We start from the raw sequence: 19,961 nt of genomic DNA, 5'->3' as shown, positions 1-19,961 counted from the left end.
AGAGAGAGTTCAGAAAACAACATCTGCTCACAGCACATTAATTTTGTAAGCCAGATAAGGCAAGCAGGAGATACCTTTTTCAAAATACCCTTCAGTTTAGCAGAAGACAGACAAAAGTAAAGTCTAGTACAGAAAAGCTTCAGCATGAAAATACTTAGTTACATAAAAGACACAAACATAATAAAACAATCTCATGGTAAGATACATAGATCAGAAGGTCATTTTCCCAATATTTAACATGACCATTTAGGAAAACCCCCAGACATCAGGTGCCCTCCACAGCAGAGAAGTCTCACCCCCAGAGCTACAGCTTCCCTGGGTCAGTGACCTAACTCCTCATGCTCAGTGGTCTTATTTGTAACAAACAGTTTCCAAATTTTGATTCTTCACCAAAACCAAGCATTTCATATTTGCAAAGTCAAAAGTTTAAGAGAAATGAAAAATGATCTGGTTGATCAAGCCAACAAGCAACAGCTGTAGCAGTGAGCACCACCGAGGCAAAGGAGTCACACACCCGAGCAACTATATTCTACCCACATCTCCCTTTTTTTTTTTAAATGGAAACAATATAGCTTCATAAGCACACTATCAAGTAAAAAAAAAAAAAACAAACCAAAACCAAAAAAAAACCAAGTATTTTATTGAAAAATACATTTTGAGAGTCATTCACAGAGTGTGATAGTTCCCACTTCCCTATTCGTTAAAAAAGAAAAATTCCTAGGAAAATATCATTAATTTTTATTTTTTTTTTTTTACTATATTGCAAGTACTTCAATGCCTTACTAGCTCTCCTTGCCAGAAAAAGAGAGGCTTTTGAACTGGATATCAAATTTACTGCCTTTATATTTACTGGATTTCAAATTTACATTAAATACATTTACTGGATTTATTGGACTCAGGGAAAGCCTGTGAAATGGATGAGGCACAATTCCTATGAAAATTATAGGGGGTGATGAAGTAATTAAAAAATCTTGTAACACATGAATAAAACAGTTGTGTTTTAAGCTTCATTATGCAGCCTTAGTTCTAACATTTTCTAACTTCCCAGAGCTTAAAAAGGAGAGCTTAATTTTCCTAATTTTTCCAGAGGTGTTGGAAGTTTCTATCTGCTTGCTACTTCATCCACAGAAACAACCGACAGCAAGGAGAGTGTATTAGCATCCGTGGATCTGTACCAGAAGATAAAAAAAATATTTTGTTTCATAGACAACTGCCTACAGCAAAGACAAGACCCAAGAAATCTGCATTTCCTTACAAACTCTGCAAAGGACTACAGTCTCATGGTGCAGGTTCTCGAGGCTTCTGCTCTTCAACCTGCGCAGTGTTTGGTGAGACACTGGAACAGGTTGCCCAGAGCAGCTGTGGATGCCCCATCATTAGAAGCGTTCAAGGTCAGGTTGGATGGGGCTTTGAGCAACCTGATCTAGTGGAAGATGTTCCCTGCGTCCATCATAGGTAAAATCTACCCAGCCCTACCCCTGCAGCCCTCAGTCAGGGTCTCCTTAGCTGTTCTGTGGGGCTAAAGACTACACAGTCAGGTGGGGCAAGGGCTGGAGGACATTCAGTTGTGCTGCTGAGACCTGTACATGAAGCCTGATTAACACCAGTGTTATGAGAGACTACAGCACACACAGCAGAAACATCATCTGCTATTTTGGCAGCTCACATCTGATTTCTGGAAGACTCACAGCCTGTCAAAAGGGACAGAGTGGTGATGTGGTGGGAAAAGGGTCCCCCCGACAGCGCTGAGTCCTCCAGAACTCAGCCTGACCTTCTCTCAAGAAATCAAAATGGTGCTAAAAATTTGCAAAGAAAATAGTATCTAAGCACTGGCAGCATGGACCAGGCCCTCACAACTGCCTCCCGACTGCCCATGGACAAGTCCCTGCAACGCAGGCAGCTGTTGCTGCTACTAACTTTATGGAAGAGTTTGCCCTGTATCTCAAGTCAGTACACGCAGGGATGCAATCACCCCTGTGAGCTGCACCCGGGAGTCACGGTCCCAGGGCGTGGGGCAAGCACCTCCCACCAGGAGTTACTGCAGAGAGCTGGCAGCGCTGCCAGGCCGGGAGCTCAGGGGGCTTCAGCAGGTAGGAGTGGGTCCCTGTTTGTCGCGGGAAGGAGCTGGGATCCAGCAGGTGGAAAGTATGAAATTAGGCTCCCAGCAGGCACAGCACCCAGAACATGCACAAAACCCAAAGCATGCGGACAGAAACATGGCAGAAGGAGAGGGGACAGTTGCAAATACCTGAACCCAGTTCTGCTGCCACCACTACGTTTGACCTGCTGATGATACCCTGCCAAATTAAGTTGGATGTCCCAAAATCCCACAAGAATACTAAATGCCATGTATTTTCTTCTCTTACGCATATCTCCCCATAATCCATTTCCTTTTGGACTAATTGATATGCTATAGCTGCATCAAAGCCCTGCTTCATCTTTCCTCCTTCTGTCCATTCCTCCTCCTTGATACAAACCACAGAAACCATCTTCTCTTGCAGCCGTTTTTTTCCTGTGCCCTCAACAGGATGCAAAGGGCAGGAAGGGTAATTCTCAGAATATACAGTGCAAGAAAAAGGTTATTATTCCAGAAAGTTGATCTGAAAGTGAATAAATAAGACACTGGGTGTAACTGGAAGCTAATACAGTTCTAAGATTATACGCATAATATGCTGTATTAAGAACTTCTTACCTAGACAAAGGAGTTACTCGGAAATAGAAATGAGAGTGCCAGTAGGTTGCTCCAGCTTCTCTTGGATTCTTTCAAACAGATACAACTCGTTTTCACTTTAAAACCTCTGCTTTACACAACTGTTCAGAGGGCTTCATCTTCAGCACAACAACATTGCTTAAAGAAAAATGCATGCGAACTTGCATATCATTCATATCTAATGCCTTGCCAACCCACACCTTCTTTTTACAATCTAATTATCATGTGGAAGTCTGTCAAAAGTGTCAAAAGCTTTTTTTTTTTTTTAAAGCTGCTACTTTTATCATAAGAAGAAAAAAAAAAAAGGCTGAAAAATTCTGAGAGACATAGTCACTTTACCAATGCTCATTTGTTTCCCAAGGTTTGTGCCTACAAAAGGTCAGAAGAATCCCCTGGACTTCATTGCACCCTGCGCCAGCCACCTTGGGAGGAGCCTTGAAGGACTGAGTTTATTTCACTGCCTCACGTTTCCACTCCCACAGACACAGAAGTGGGAATTCAGCTCATACAGATTGCAACATACGATAACTGAGGTTTAGCATACAGCTCTTAACCATAGCTCGCTAAAGGACAGGTAACAGGGACTCGTAAGAGCAACAACATATCAATTCTTACTGGTTGTAACTGGAAAAAAGAGGAAAGATTTCACAACCATGCAAGTTGCTGACTTGTCAAGGGAGTCACAGAATTGCTGTTTCCAGCATAGAATTATTTTAAATTTTTATACAGGTCTAACATTTAATTTTAGTATGACAAATGGCTATACACAAAGAGAAACTGAATAAATATCTATGCAGCAGAACAAAAGGTACTACAATAAACTACAAGTAAAAACAGATCTCTTACACTATTAAACAATAGTTAATAAGTTAATAGTTAATAATAAGATAAATAAAGTTTCTACTAAAAAACTTACTACTACATTTACAGTAATGATAAAGCTTCCACAGTGCACAGAAGTCATGACAACAGTTATTTTTCCTTGGCTTACAAAACAAGGTTTCACTCTGTTGAACATCAGGGATCAGTAAGGACCGATTAAACAACTTTGATCCAGAACCCCAACAAGCTGCCTCACTCAACCCAGAACCAAATGGTTCAAATTAATTAAATAAACTAAGGTCTGAACAACGCTGGTGCCTCTGCAGAGTGCCACGGGGCACACTCCCCTTGTTGCACGGGGCTTGTGCCCTAGACTACAGCTGAAATGGCACCCCATGCTGCTCAGGTCTCTGCGGCAGACGAACCCAGACAGCCTGGTAAACTGAGCAATGGGTGCATTAACACTAATGTTTTTAAATTACTAATACTAAATCTAGTAATGTTAGTTAATATTAACCCGTGTGATGCAGGAAGTGCTCCATGCCACAGCTGGGAACACCCAAGCAGAAAGAACTTCACCCACTCACCAAAGTCAAGAGGTTTGCAATAGCTTTTCTCCCTCTCTGATGTATTTGTCCTACTTCTAATCCACTCCCTCAAGACACTTTTTAAGGGAGCCAGGCTGGAAAAATTTAGGAATAGCCAGGAGAAGGTGGCCTACACATATTTTATTCTTGGGGGAAGTACACGAGCAGTGCTGAGATAGCATCTAAGAGCCTTTGCTAGGAAAGGTGAAGGCAGAGAGGTTTTTCCCATGGTTGCTGCTTGGGATACAGACTGCCATGGACTTTGCAAATGTTTGCTCACTGAACTGAGTATGGGACTTGCAGACACCGTGTAGAACCAGAATTACAAAGATTGAAAAGCTTGTGTTGTTTTCCCAAGTAGCTTTCCTCATCTTTTCTGGTACTTGCCAGTGGTCTATGGGACATCATCTAAGAAAACTGGGCTGTAACAAAATATCTCCCCCTTGAAACTCATGTTCCACTTCTTAAATGGATTAACCTGTTCCTAACACTAGATATTAAAACTCTGGCAAAAATATATATGCTTTTCCCCACCGCTGATTTTAGTGATTGTTCCAAATTAAAACCAAACCACAAAAGATACACAGCTTTTGCAATTCTATAATTTTTAGGGTCTTTACTAAAAACCTGCAGTTTCACTTATTCTTGTGTTTTGTGTTAAGCTGTTAAAATATCTACATGCTGGAAGGAAAAAAAAAGTCAAAAGCACGAACTTTATTACCCTTCTCCCTGCCCCGAGAGGCTTCAGCCAGGCAGCAGCTACTTCAAAGCTTCACATCGCACATGCCTAGAGACTTAAACTAAGAGAAGCAACTGCCAAATTCAGGAGGCAGTAAAAGGCTTAGATTTAGAGGGCTCCCCGAGGCTAAACATTTTTTTAAATTAAAAACTCAAAAATAAAAACTAGAAATGAGAAAAACCCTGAAGTTACACCCTCCTGGAACAATATGCACACAAATCTCTCACAACCTTCTAAGTCACAGCTACCACGGTTAATAACCCAGCACCGAGCAAATGGTTTCTGGGCTTTGCAAAATCCTACAGAGCCTTGCAGGAATCACTGGAGCTGCTTTAGGCTTACTTCAACTTTTTGGAAGCGTAAACAAACAAGACACACAACTGCTCTCTCCCGTGCAAGGCTCTTAATCCAAGCCTTCCTATACGGGACCACTGGGGATGACTGCTAGCTCCTGCAAGAGTATTTTTGTTTAAATTCTTCAACGCACAGAGATCTTGTGGATCTTCTTCTTCCCCTTGCACTGAACCTGCTGTAATCACGAGAAATGCTTCAGTCACAGTCATCCAGACTTGATTCTGAGAACTGAGCAGCAGCATCACACCAATGATGTTTGTTACCGATTAATTTCACGCTCTATTTTTAGGGCATGCTTTTTCCTGCAAAGTTGTGGAATAATCTGATCAATGTGCCTCTGAAACCAGTATGTTCCCAAGAAGGGCGACATAAGGAAGAAGAGATCATTGTTCTTTTGATAGAAATTACACTTTTCTCTCAAAAGTACAAAAGAAAATTCTAAGAAATACATAGTTACAAAGTTTGAAAATGCAAGAAAAAAAATAGATGATATGCAACTAAGAATTAAAATTTCTGTGTATAAAAATATGAGTACACCTGTGCGCCTGGGGCCATTACATTTTTTGAACCAAATGTGATTTCATATTCTGCAAAGAACATGAGAAGAATTACAAAAAATGTTGAGATTCATAGCTTCCAGGGAGAAAAAAACACCACAACAAAACACACACAGACACACATGAAAGCAACCACGAAAACTAAACATTCAAAGAAATGCAGGAATCTCAATGGCAAAAAAATTTATGTTAGAACACTGTGCTTTGAATGGGTAACTGGATTGAAAATTAAATTTATGATGCATACGTAATTTTCCACCCATATGAACTTTTAATTCAATTATAAATCATGCTTGCAGCAGTCAAAAAGTACTTTTCCTCTTTATTACAGTCTTTTAGTGGCTGCCTGCCTCTCCCTGTATTGCCTTACACATTGTTTTAAAACTTTGCCTACCACCAGTACGCCTGGCACAATACAGAAAAAAGAAGGGGATCACTTCTACCTGCTACAATGCAAAACAGATGGGTATCACTTCTAACTTGGATTAATTTATCGATGCCGTGCAACACATGGTGCCACAAGCAGCTGCAATGACAAAAGCAAGGGTCCAGTTCCACAAGACACAATGGCCAATCTAGAAGCCCCCAGTCTGCCTGCAGCACCCGCTACTCCTATAATTTATCTTCTGTTGCCTCTGGAAGCTGATTTAATTCTCCAACCTGGCAGAAAACTTAACCCAGCAAAAGCAAAAACAAAATACCACACACAAACACTGCGGAGATTTTTTTTCTGTTGGGTTAGCATATTAAATTAACTCTGACAAATTAGCCTGTCAAGTGTTGAGTGGGTAAAACCACAGAGAGCAAGACAGGGAAGGGGAAGCAAGATCTTCCTCCCAAACAGCAGCATGGTATATGTCAGCTTATCTGCCTGAGCTATTGTAGCCTGAAAATGGGAACGGGGCGCAGCGGGGCGCATCAGGTTTGCTCCCAAGACCACAATCCACTTAACCTGAGTCTCCTGAATTTTATACTACTATCTTCCAGCTCCCACAGCTCCTAAGCAACCCTATACACCCTCTTATCGCATAACATCCAAAGGACCAAGCCCGTCATCTTTAACATCCCTTATTCAGTCTCCCCTGAATCTATGTTATGCTGTATTATTTCATTTAATTGAAAAATTGAAACATTATCACATAGTGTTACTCATCTTCAAAGTTAGTAGTTAGAATGATTTTATTACATCAACATGCATTAGAAGCCAGGTAAATCTTACGAAAAGAAGCAGATACATTGAAAGAACCCTTTCTCCTTCCCGCCCTCCCTGCCCCCGGGCAAAGCTAAATGAAAAGAGAAAAAAAATAGCTGGTAGGTTGCCCTGGTATTTACTGCCCCTGTTTAAACAAATTTTAGAAATAAGCATATCAATCACCCAGAGGTATGTCTTCACACGTAAGAGGTTAGGGTCCCAGCAAGAGTATCCTACCTAGGAATGACAGCTACAGAATGGAATCTCTCAAATAACTTACACGAGACAATGCTGGAATAAACCACACTACTCTTGCTCACTGCTGTAAAGCTTCACTTCAATGCCTTACAACTATGAACTTCATAAAAAATGAGTAAATATAGATACATTGCTCTTGGGAGACCACGCCAACAAACATATTTTCCAACTTCCATGAATTTTAGTCATAAAGCATTCACTTAACACAACAGCAAACATTTTTCAGTTCCATAGCTGAACATTTAATCCCATGACTCAGTTTCTTAACTGTTTCCAAACACCAAAACAAAGCATCCAGGTCATAAAAGAAAGCTGAAATACAGTTCAGATAACTAATGATTTAATTTAGCTATAAATTTGTTCTTAAAGACTACTGGTGTAATAGTCAAACATTTTTTTCAGACTTGTGCAGATAACATGCTTATTCTAAGTCTTTCAGATAACAGACTGTCAAGTGTAGCAAAAAAAATCTAAACAAAACCCACCATACAGTAATCAATCATACTGAGAGGAGGAATCCCATAACCAAAAACCTTACCATTTGTATCCTGTTTATTCAGCTTTAAAAAGAGAGGTGGAAACACTGAGCTATTAAATAATAAAAAGGCCAGGTAAACTGCTACACCCATACTCCCCCCCCCGCCACCTTTAAAATGACTGGGTTTAGATCTTTCAATAAAGCAGAACTGTTGTAAATGTAAAGCTTTCATTTTGGTTCTGTCCAATCCATTAATCTTTGCTCAAAAGAGTTTTTAATTTTCAGTTCTGAACATGACCAGTGTCCATAATGAGCTTTTTGATAAACAACTGTGAATAAATCTTTGGACCTACAGAAGTGCAGCTCAAGCCCAACACGAGTCCTGTGGTGACTTGCTCACGATGCTCCCTCTACATATTTTAGTTTGGACGCAGAGGGTGCTCATGCAATGATCATCACCACTCACCCCTCTCTCATTTATATGATGGCAAAGTCTTGGAAGTGCACTTCAGTAGTGCACCAGGAACGCGTGAGTGCTGATGTCTGTTTGGCACACGGCATCAGACTAGAGCTAGTCCACGGTAAATGCAGAGATGTACGGATGGATACCTGAGCCCTCGCTGCCAACTGTTTTGCTTCACAGATTTCTTCTTCTTGTCCCACATTCCCTGCTAATGTAGACATAGCGCTAAAATACAGCATCTCAGAGCTCATGCATCTTACATATACCTCTTTTAAAGTATCCTCCCCTTCAGCTGTAGATCTTGCAGCATACCATTCGAGAAAAGGTTTATCTGTATGCCACCGGTAGCTAACCCCAGCCTACACGTCTGTCAGATCACACACCAAAACCCCAAATTTTAAAAGTGGATCTTGTCTCACTTCTCAGCGGAGAAAGGCCTCGAGCCTTGCAAAACATAAATGCTTAACTTAAAAATTGTATGTATAAAATCTTTTGTCCCAAAGGATCCCTAATTAGTTCATTAAAACATCTGAACACAGAGGAAATTACTTATTCCCAAACTGAAATACAGCCACCACAGGGATCTCGCCACATACACACACTGTCTAGCATAAACGGGAGAAAAAAAAAAACCACTACCCTCACACCTCCCTCCGTGCATGGCATTATACAGAGTTGGCTAAACTACAGTGGTGTATATTTTTTACCATGAGCGCCAAAATTTCTAAGAATCCTCATTTTCTTAGACTCAACTGGAGTTTGCCATGAGTGTTTTCAGAGTTTGAAATCACAGTCCTACCGAAGTCCACAGCCAAACTCCTATCAGCTGCACAGCATCAGGATTTCGTCTCTTGCCCCAATCAGTAATTGTTTACTGTGTTACATTGAGCTATTTTAAATATGCTTTATATCCACGCCTCTCATAATCCATGGACATGAACTCCTTAAGTTTAAAATTCAATTCAAAATTCAATTTTTAGGTTCACAGTTAGGAACGTAAAAAAGGTGGCCTGGTTTTTCAGATCACTTGAGCATAGTCCTGGCTGTCACTGCCCTATTATTTTGGCCTATATTTGGAAGATATAAAGCAAAAAGGCAGCAATGCAGACACTGATTCAAATAAAGACTGGCCTGAGTCTCAGAATATGCTAATGCCTGTAAGCTTTTTATCAGTTTAGATAAAGACCCTGTTGCCCCCTGCGGCCCAGCCAGCCTCGCCAGACCACCCATCTAGCCACAGACCTCGCTCACCTCCAAGAAGCCATCCTCCGCCGGCATGCAATTCATCGGACATTGAGTGGTAGGACCATGTCATGTAACACATTAAGCCCGATGCACTTACTTCAGGGTCAGGAGGAAGACCCACCTGCCGGACCCTGCAAGCTGTTTAAAGCAGCATCTCCGTTTGGGAGTTGGAAGGATGCTTTCTAGGCAGCAATAGGTCTGTGTAAAACAGTTTTGGGAAATGCTGGACAGGGAAGGGGAAAGGAAGCAACAGTGGTAACTGGTTTTAGTACACATAAAATAAATACAAAACTGACTGTCTGTCAGCATCTTTCTCAGGTTTCAGGATGATTTTTTTATTTTTTCCTCCTGGGGAAAAAATAAAAAAGAGCTGCTCCTAATACTGCTGACTTCAGGGTATAAAAACCTTCCATAGCCTCAGGGAAATTCTAGACACCACTGCCCAGTCATCCCCACTTGGGTGTACAGGAGCTGCAGCGGGAATCTCAAAAGCTGTTTCTGTTTGTTGTGTTTTTCACCACAGTTGTAAGAAAAAGAAACATCTAGTTTTCATGAAATACAAGGTTCTTTACAAAGTTTTCATTAAAAAAATATTTGCCTTTACTAGCTTGAAACAATGACTGTTTTCTCTATCTTTTCTATTTACATTTTGAAATGCACTCATCTATTCTGTATCTTAGGAATCTCACTTAAGCTTAGCTTAGGCACCTGTTCACATACAATTCTCAGATGACTACAAGCCAGTAGCAATGTTTCATATACTGACCTGCAATGGATTATAGAAGTTACACTTAAAACCAGAAAATATTTCTTCTTTCCAGTTTGCAGGAAACTTACGTGAGTTTCCAATCAAACACAGGGCTATTCTATGATTCTATGCTATTAAGAAATGCAAACTGCTTTTATCACAATGAGGTGTTTATTTCAGGTTTTAAATTCAAAAAGGCAATTAGTTTCTACATTCCACAATATCTAAAAACACTGCTAGAGACCTCCAATACTAGTTTTCAAATGAGTATATTATATTTATTCAATAATCAGTCATTTCAAAGCAAGACAAGAAAATGATGGACCATGTCAGATTTTGCTCTTTGGAAGTAATGGAGTGAGGACAATCTCACTTAATTACTTTCCAAAGAATTAATTTAGTGAAATCATGTTAACATATCATTATCCCCACCCCATCTCCCTAAAAACCTCAGGGAGCTACTTCCACATTTTAATTATGTAATGGACGAACATTTTAAATTGTGTTTCACGGAAGAGCAGCATCATCCATGGTTCCTTCTGCACTCCCTCTAAGCTTTCACAATTCCTTATGATTGCCCAATTAGTGTCATTTGCGAACAGCAAGCGCCCCACAAAAAATATAGTCATTATACCATTTCATGCAACCTTCCTACTTATTCTCTCGCATCTTCCTTGAGATTTTAATGATCAAAAGACGGGTTCTTCATGACAGCTTCACAAAATTTCTCTTGACAAAAGAACTGCAGTATCAACTTTAAAATCTTCATCTTAAATTTCTAAGGAAAGGAGAAACAGGAGGGAAGTCAGGATAAAACATATCACTGACTGGCGTACTCCCTCACTGCCTCCTCATGTATTCACTTTTTAATAATGTACTTCTAATATAATTTTAATCCTTATTTGAATTGTTTGCACGTGGTTTAAGCTTCAATAAAAGAATCTGAGTTTTGCTATTCTTAATTAGAACTTAAACCACGTATTTTATCAGCTCTATAAAGTACTATTAAATTCTTTAAAAACTCCTTGAAGATCAGATAAAGCATGTTTTTCTGCTGAGAGCCCAACGCTTTAATTTGCAATTCTGTATGTTGTTTTATTCATGATAAAATACTTGATACTTGTAGTTTCTCTCCATACTGCTAACACTGGCACAGAGTCTCTATTGAGGTTTCACTATCACCGAAGGATTCTCTCATAACTGGTCTATATTTTCATTTGTTTTTAAAACCTTAGTTTAAGGGGGGGGGGGGGGGGAGGGCAAAAAAAAATTTAAATTCCTGTAACTACAATTAATGCTATCCATGACTAAAACGTGCTTTACTAATTCGTGATTTGGAAATACATAGCTAATTAAAGGGCAATGAATTCATTTTACTTATACAGTGTCTTATTAAAAATAATAGTTTGAGCTTTAATAGGCTAACAATATATATTGTGAAAGTGTCCATTACAGCAAGTTATTTTTATTTCATAGTGTACTGATTTATTCTGCATTCAATTACTGCACGTACAAAAAAATGTGTTTCTGTATGCCACCCCTCCCTTTTACTCCAGGAGAGAAGAAAGTAAGTTCTAGAAGCAAGTTGATAAAAAAAAAATCAACTTATATTCTATATAGCTCCAAAATATGCAAAACAGACACTTAATGTAGAGTCCAGTCCAGCATTACATTTAAGGGTTCGACTGTAAGAGCCAGAACAAATCTCAGTGAAAGGAAAAATAGGAAAATGGTCTCCAAGCAATTCTGGGTAATAAAATCTCTACTGTCCTACAAAACTGATAGAAGCTTTATGTAGGGTATGTCCTCCACTCCTGAGTTCAAAACATGCTGCTGTCCTGGAGAGAACGGGTCTAGAGACGAAACATGAGAAAGCCTGGTTTGTCTGTCTGTCTCTGTTGTTATAGGCTTTTGAGAAAAACAACAAACATGAGTAATGCTATTAACATGTTTGCAACATCTTTTTGAATGTGCTTGCAACATCTTTTCATACACACAGTGCGTGAATCTGCCCAGTGAGAAGCAAATTAAATCCAATTTTGCTTTGCATTATTCCTAGGAAGTGATCACAGTAAAACAAATTCCAGTCTCTTCCAACCCTTGACAGATTCGAACTAGTGACCTGAAAGCTGTAAGGTTCAACTTACCATTGTTCCTTCCCTAATCCATGCTATATTGTGCGATTTTGGTCCAGCTGTAGGAAGAGCGTAACTGGCTGTATTTCAGAAGGTTAGGGAGAGGAAGTACGAGAGTCAAATGGGAAAGAAGAGCTGACTGCCAGAATAATACTGTCCATAAAGGTTTCCTGTTTGTGGCGTTTACTTCCTCACCGACAGGGCATCGCTCCACTTGTAGATACAGAGAGAAAATGTACATATATTCGATTTATTTTCAGGAATGGTGGACAATTACAGAAGCAGAAGATTCAAACTCAAATAAACTGACCAAAACTAGTATATGAACTGATTCACACAATTTGCTTTTCATGACTTAAAAGAAATAGTGACTGACAGTTATCAAAACTATTACCTGTCAAAAATCTTAATAATATGATTTAGTGATTTTGGGGGGAGGGAGCAAAAAGGAACTGTTACTTTTTAAGAGGGTTTTTTTATTATTCTGCCTTTTTTTAGCAAATGTTAATATAGTTGGTATCACTTCAAAATTTTCTCAAACTCTAAGTTTTTCTACTAGGAATTACACTTCAGGTAATCAGTTAAACAGAACTGTAATTAGTATTATGGAATCCCTTGCCAAAGAAATCAATTTCATTAAGAAAGAATTTGTTTTACGCTTTTTTTACTGCTTTACCCAGATATTCTAAATTTGAAGTTTCTGTCAAACAAGGCATCTGTGGTTGCAGAAATGGCCATTTGACAGCTACAATTTTCCCACTAGCCAAGTGAAGAACATTAGAAAGATGCTACAAGTTGCAAATGAATCAAGGATAAATTCTCACTTCCTTCTCTAAGTCCACACAGGCATTTTGCAGAGCACAGGAATCACAGATTTCACCCTTTACATTCTACATGGCTAATAATCCTGTCCACAGCCATTAGCGTGGTGCAGGCCATGTTCATTAGGTCATCATTACGGCTATAAATGGATAGGGAATTGTGGTCAGAGGACCCATGAACCTCTGCCCACACCCTACATGCCTCCCTGACCTGCCTGTAATCACTACTGATCACTCTTGCAGCTCAATAAATCAGCTGGAGGCAAGATGAGCACTGTCTATAATTCCAGTATGTGCCTTGTTCTGTACAGTTTCATGTCCAGCAGTGTTCTCTCCATCAGTTTTTAAGCAGATGCTAAAAACCTCAACACTATCTTGCCTTATTAGTATGCTACCACTTTTACCTTCTGCTTAAATAACACATTACTAACACCCTGACTGACTGTAGATAAACATAATGGCTTCCTACCTAAGAACTACATAAAAGTTACATCAATACCAAGGAGGGTACCTATAACCAGGCACGGTTAGTATTATCCAAGCTTTACTTTTCAACGTGCAAAATAAACCAACAGTGTTCTTCATTACCTAGAAAGTGAGATGTAAGTTGAGAACTGTCCTTAGACAGGCATTAAGAGGAGTTATTTTAGTGTCTTACTTAAAAATAAACAAACAGAACAGGCATAGCAACTAACAAAACATTTTGTGCATCTGAAGAGACTGTCCTCTGAAAATCAAAAGGGAGATTTCAAACTATTGCGATAAACTCCTCCAAAGTAGGTATGTACCTTCCTCTGAGTTTACAACTAAGGAAACTAAGGCAACAAGAACGGAATAACTTGCCCAAAATCCCATTGCAAGTTTGTATTTCTTGCTTTGATGCTACCTCAGTCTGACACTTGCATTCATTAACATACCACTTCTCAAATGCCAACCCTACCCTACTGTTCTGTAAAACACAGTTACAGAAAGTAGGTGTCTTTGAACTAGCTGTGCTAAATATTTGCCCTAGATTTTAGACATGCAGCTCAAAACGAACATATTTTCCTCACCTTTCTTCTCTCCCTTCCTTCTCCTTTTACTGTATTTTTTTTTTATGCACTGCAAACCATAAAAATACGTTACTAAACAATCACGCAGACTAGATCTGCGTATGAGTAAAGAACTGGGGAGGAAGACCCAAACTCTTCTCCTGAACCCAGAGCCCCTTCTAGAGAGAAAGGGAGGCTTGGCGTAAGTTTGCCCTCATATTACTCCTCTCCTCTCTGACCAGGTCCTCCAACAGCCAAGATCCTGCTCCCTCAACCCCATCACAACCTCCTGCCCACCACTGCTCCCTTCCTCCCCCATCCCCTCTGAGGCTGGCTCCCGCCCCAAGCAGGGAGAAGGGACCGGGGAGTGGGAGAAGCTGCAGCCGTCCTTGGGCCCAGGCTAGAGCTCACCTGCTGCCCTACAGGTGACCCACAGTTATCCCGACAGGAGCGCAGGCTTTGTATCCTGATCTTTCCAAACACAATATGTACAGGCAGTCTCTTTATCATTTCTTCAGTTCAAGACCATCAGAAAATTCCATCATGTCTTTACTTTTAAAACTAAAATTAATCCTTTCTTCTGTGTTCAGAACAGAAAACCTCTCAACATACAGCGATGATCACTTCGAGTGCTTACCAGCCATTTCTGTATTTCACTTTACCCTATATCAAAACCACATTTTCCTTCACATCTCCACCACTTGCTTGCTCTGTTTGGTTCTTCTTTATGCCTGCCCCACTCCCAACTTCACATCGTCTTTTGTACTACCCATTATACTTGCAAAAGCTTTCCACTTCCCTGTAAAGCAATTTTCTTTTCCTCTTTCAACCTCAAAACCCTCACTGGCCTCCTCCATCTGTGTTTTTTTCCTCATGGGTCATGTGTGTCTGTGTGAAATACATGATCACCTCAAGGCAGTATTCAAAGGCCTGATTCTCTTGTTCTTCCTCATCTAATATAGTCTCGCTGAAGGCTAACTCATAAAAGGAAAGGCTTCTGAATCAAACCACTTTCTTTTATAAACACAGAATAATGCACGTTTACAACAGCTCTTGAGCTCACTATCTACAATCAGATGACAGCTAGGCAAGCGACCTCATCAGTAACACATTCTAGAACATAGTATTTAAGGATTAACTAAGATTTTAAAACCTACGTACAGCATAAATACATCCGGCTTATTTCCACCATGTATAATAGGTGCTCAGAGTTACAAAATCAACGTAAGTGACAGTTCTCAGAAATAAGCTACTCTGCTTATTCAAACTATTCGGAAAGTGCTGCTACTCCTACTGTTCCCATATGTACACTACTATCATGAACACTGTAAAAGCAAAGCCCAGGGACTTTGGTAGGAAGACAGCTTGCTTATGAATGGGTTAGAGTATAAACTTTGAAATACATTGCTGTATGTTTTCTTTTTAAAAATACTTACAATGAAATATTTATTAAGTTTAGGCAAAACAGGCATCTGCTATTAGCGTACAACCCCCGTACACAGTCATAGTTTTCTCTCCTGAAGAGCCCGGAGAATACGGCGTGACCACACAATGCACAGCCCACACGCGCGACTCGTCGTGCCCTGAAAAACTGCTCCCACAATCTCAAGGTCCACACGTATTAGAGTTTTCTGCTAACCTGTCCCTTTCTTGCACCACACCGCAAAGAAAATAATGTAAAATTTATCATCTTCATTTCTTCGAAGAGAAGAGGCAGCTATGTTTGATGCAGTTGCTGTCATGAAGCAATTTAATATGAACCCGACTCCAGCTGTTCAGATAGCAGTAGAAAGCCAGACCACTACTAAAATCTGGAGGAATAAGAGACCCACAAATCAATTTTCAATGAAATATGAGATTACAAATACTCGCAATTTTGCTGCTAGAAAGCAGTAACTAGAATCAAAATAAGGTATTTTGAGCTTAAAGTTTACCATGAAGAACTCTTCATAACATTCAGGATACCAGATTTATTTCCCCCCAAATAACAGTAAACACCAGCTAGCTGAATAATCCCAAATACTATGCAGGCCAATCTCCAAATACCTCCTCTGAGGATACTGGCAGTTCCTCGCCTCCTTCTTCCTTTTTTATGACCTGTCACTGCAGCCCAGCAGCTCCCCTGTCACACTGCCACCCAGGTGACGCCACCACCCCACTAGCCCTACCTTAAAACATAACAGAAAGAAAAATCAGTAACTGCAGGCCAACTACCTTAACTCCACACAGGCATCTGACACCTAAAAACTGTCCTTCACTGCTGTGGAGAGCCGCTGGGTGGGCTCTCCGGGGAGGGAGCGGAGCGGGGCGCGGGCAGGGGGGCGGAAGGACACCTGCCCCCGCCGCGCCGCTCCGCGCCGCGCCGCCGGGACGGCTCTCGCCGCCGCGTGCCACTGCGCGCCTCAGGGTCACATACGTGCGCTCACAGCTCGGTCGTATACATATACATACGTTGGCATGCGCGCAGCGGAGACACGCAGCGGTAGGTGATCGCTTGGGCTACCAGATCTGCCTCTGAGGCAGATACACATACATATACATAATATGTACATGTATACACACATACGCACACGTATCTACACATATTCCCGTGAAGGAGGTGCAAGAGAAGTTCCTCACAGAGGCCCCCCGGCGCCGAGGGCTGGCAGGTTTCCCGCTGTTTAACGGGGGAGGCTGAGGGGGGTGAAGTTTCCTCCCTCCTCCCCCTCTCCCCGAGTTACACTGCGGAGCTGGGCGGCCCTGGGCAGCGGAGACGCCGCCGGCAGCCCTAGGCAGGCCCGCTCCCGACGCTGCCTTCCCCGCGTCGGCCTCCGTCTCCGCCCCGCCGGGGCGCCGGGACCCCGCCGCTCCCCGGGGGCGGCCGCGGGAGGCGGCCCCCGCCCTTACCGTTGCAGAACTGGAGCAGCGAGGAGGTGTCGTAGAGGCTGCTGTAGCTGGAGAAGCCGTCCTCCATCCTGCCGCTGCGCTCCCGGCCTCCCCTCGGCTGTCCCGGCGGCCGCCCGCTGCCTCCTCGCCCACACGTTGAGGAGCGGAGGCGGCTGGGGCCGCGGCGGCCTGCTGCCTGCCTCACTCAGTTGCCATGGCAACCCATTCACTCCGCCGCGGCTGGGGCGGCGGCCGCTCCGCTCCGCTCCGCCGCTGAGGCGAGGGGGGAGACCCGCGGGGCGGGGCGGGGCGGGGCGAGGCGCCGTCACGGCGCGGCGGCGGGGGGGGGGCAGTGGGGGGCGCGCCTTCACCGGCCGCGGGGCGGCTCCCCCGCTCGGCGGCGGCTCGCCCTGCGGTTCCGCGGCGGGCGGCGCGGCTCCCGCCCCGCGGCTCGCAGGCGGAGGGGAGATCCCGGCGCCGCGGCGGCGGCGGAGCCCTGTCAGAGCACGGCCGGCGGGATCTCGCGGGAAGGGAGCCGCTGGGCGGGCGCGGGCGGCGGGTGGGCCGGGGCACCGCTAGCTCGCGCGGGCAGAGGCGGGGGGAACCCCGGGGCGGGAGGACGAGCGAGGAGCCGCGTCTTTCGACAGGCGTGGGGCCGGCGCGGCCATTTCTCCTCAGGGGCCCCGCCGGCACCCCGCGCCGGGCCAGGCCGCCCCTGCGCCGCCGAAACCCGACCCTCGTCTGAAAGAGGGGCGAGTCCCGGTTCCCCGTGCCGCGGCGAGGGGCCCTGCCTCCCGCCTGACCGCGGGACCCAGCCGGACGGGGCGTCGTGATCGGGGCGAGGCGAAGCAGAGCCGCCTCCCGTCCCTGCGGAGGGAGATAGCCGCCGAGTGGCTCCGAGGATTGAGCCAGAAGTACGGCCATGCAAAGAGTTCCAGATGGGAATATCTCTGAATTCGAGGCAGAAGTTTTGCAGTAGCTGTTGGGGCAGCCTGCCAGCCGGAGAGCGCAGTGTATAGCCTCAGCATCCCTCCTTACTGCAGTAACGCTCTGCTTATTGCTGGTTTATCTGACGCTCCTCCTGCTTCTTCCACTGAAGCGACAGGCTGCGTGTAATTGCACCTTATGTCCGCCGCTGATTTCAGTGGCGATTCAGCTGGCTACAGGATAGAGTTGTCAAGATAATACTGTAATTGATACTCTCTTACAGTAACAAGAAAAAAAGATACATACTGTGATTTGTTACGCCATTTTATACAGTTTTAACTATTTAGTTCGAAGGATATTACACGCTTTTCCACTATAGGATACTAAAATAATTTCAACTTTTTAATATTTTTATCTAGGTATGTTTATAATGTCCATTCATGGTGAGGTGAGGGTAGCAGTACAAAACTGGTGGCTAGTAATATCGTAACATTATTTTATACCTCATGGGCTTCAATTTCTGTGCTAGGGATGTTGAAGTGTCCAGTGACTGAAAGGCATTTTTATTTCAAGCTCCTCAAGAGCTTCCAGAAGAAAAATAGTGCATCTTTCATCTTGAAAAATGCCAAAGCAGTTAACACAGTGTGTCTTCAGATCTCAGTCCTTTCAGGAGCTTTTTGCAGGGCAGTTCCATTATGTGGATCCATTTACAGGCATGGGTTTGATATATATGAGTCTTTTCACCAACCACTAAACCGTGGTAGTGCTAACACAAAAATATGCTGTAAAATTAGGCAGAGATATCAGTTCCATATTAAAGCGGAGTGAAAAGTGCTCCCTCCTGAATTGCCAGTGCCAATATCGGTAGAGGTGAAGTCATCTCCAACACAAGTACTTACCCAGCCTGATGGTGCTTAACTTGTATCTGACAAAAATAACTGCGTTTTATAGCTGTGGGCTATAAAATAACAGAGATGTGTGGTAGTTTAATTATATAAAAACCCAAAAAAGCATGGAAGAGAAAATTACTTCAAAAATACTAAAGACAATAGATTTTCTTAATGTTTTAAATGAGCCATGATTCTTTCTCTTTAAAATTAACACAGAGCCCTTAGGTTTTCTCATGACCTTTTCATTCATAAGCCATTAAACTTTTCGAAGATGCCATATTGTTCTAAAAAATCGTACACCCAGAAATACATACATGCATGGGATTTTTGGCAGACAAGTTACAATAACAGAAAAATGAAGCTCATTTTTAATACAAATTTTAATTAAGAATTTCCTTCATTTTAAAACATTATTGCCATGATTAGGTTATTCTTTTTGAGGTTGAGAAGTGTTTTAATATGCTAATTTTCCACCAGCTAGAGACAGTTTCAGCACAAGTAGTGTGCTTGCCATAAGATGTCAATGTTAGCTTAACCTATACCTCCTTCAAGTTTTGGCAAATAAATCTATGAAATCTATGCTATCTGAAAGTATTATGTCTGTAGTAAAAAATATGTTGTCAGTGGGAGTGCTACAAAGATAAGAGAAGTAAATGCCCAGTAACTTTTACGACGTCTGCCAAAGCAGAAGAAAGGACAAAAAGGGGCAATGCAGCTCCATTTCAGAGAGGGGAAATTAAAAGTCACTCAGAAACTCAAATCTAAACCTGATCTGAGCACGGCATCGTTAAAGGAAGATACAACATCTAAAACCTTACAATAGATTACCCACCGAAATTAGTTGTGAAGGTGTCAGTGAAGCCTATCAGCTCACCACGCTGCAAATCAGCTCAGTGATGTGACAGAAAATGATCTTGGCTCCAGTCTCTAGATGCTGTTATGCTGCCATTATATTCTGAGGGCAAGGGTTGGGAAAGGAAAACAGTTTCATAATTTAATTGCAATGATTTTGAGACCTGTTACAATCTTATTACACTAAACTGCACCACAAGGCACAACATGAAAAAGAAATTCTGTCTGCCTGTGGGAACAATGGGACAATGGAGCTGAAGGATGCACTAATGTGTCTCTGGGAATTC

General features: G+C 42.5%; 1 protein-coding gene across 8 annotated transcripts in view; it reads right to left on the bottom strand.

The window, feature by feature from the left end:
- Nucleotides 1-19,961, bottom strand: part of EML1 (EMAP like 1) — a 130,017-nt gene that overhangs the window by 67,776 nt on the left and 42,280 nt on the right. For 6 of the 8 annotated variants that reach the window (XM_076345436.1, XM_076345429.1, XM_076345431.1 and 3 more), the window contains exon 1: nt 17,027-17,269. The exons of 1 other annotated variant lie outside the window; for it this stretch is intronic. In XM_076345436.1, the coding sequence (XP_076201551.1) occupies nt 17,027-17,093 (67 nt within the window). In that variant the 5' untranslated portion in view covers nt 17,094-17,269. Of the gene's footprint in view, nt 1-2,692; nt 2,760-17,026; nt 17,270-19,961 lie in introns of those variants that run through there. One more of the 8 variants, XM_076345435.1, reaches the window with a different exon arrangement.

Source organism: Aptenodytes patagonicus, chromosome 7 (assembly GCF_965638725.1).
Source record: "Aptenodytes patagonicus chromosome 7, bAptPat1.pri.cur, whole genome shotgun sequence".
Lineage (NCBI taxonomy): Eukaryota > Metazoa > Chordata > Aves > Sphenisciformes > Spheniscidae > Aptenodytes > Aptenodytes patagonicus.
Note: the sequence above shows the minus strand (reverse complement) of the source record. Positions and strands in the feature narration are given on the sequence as shown.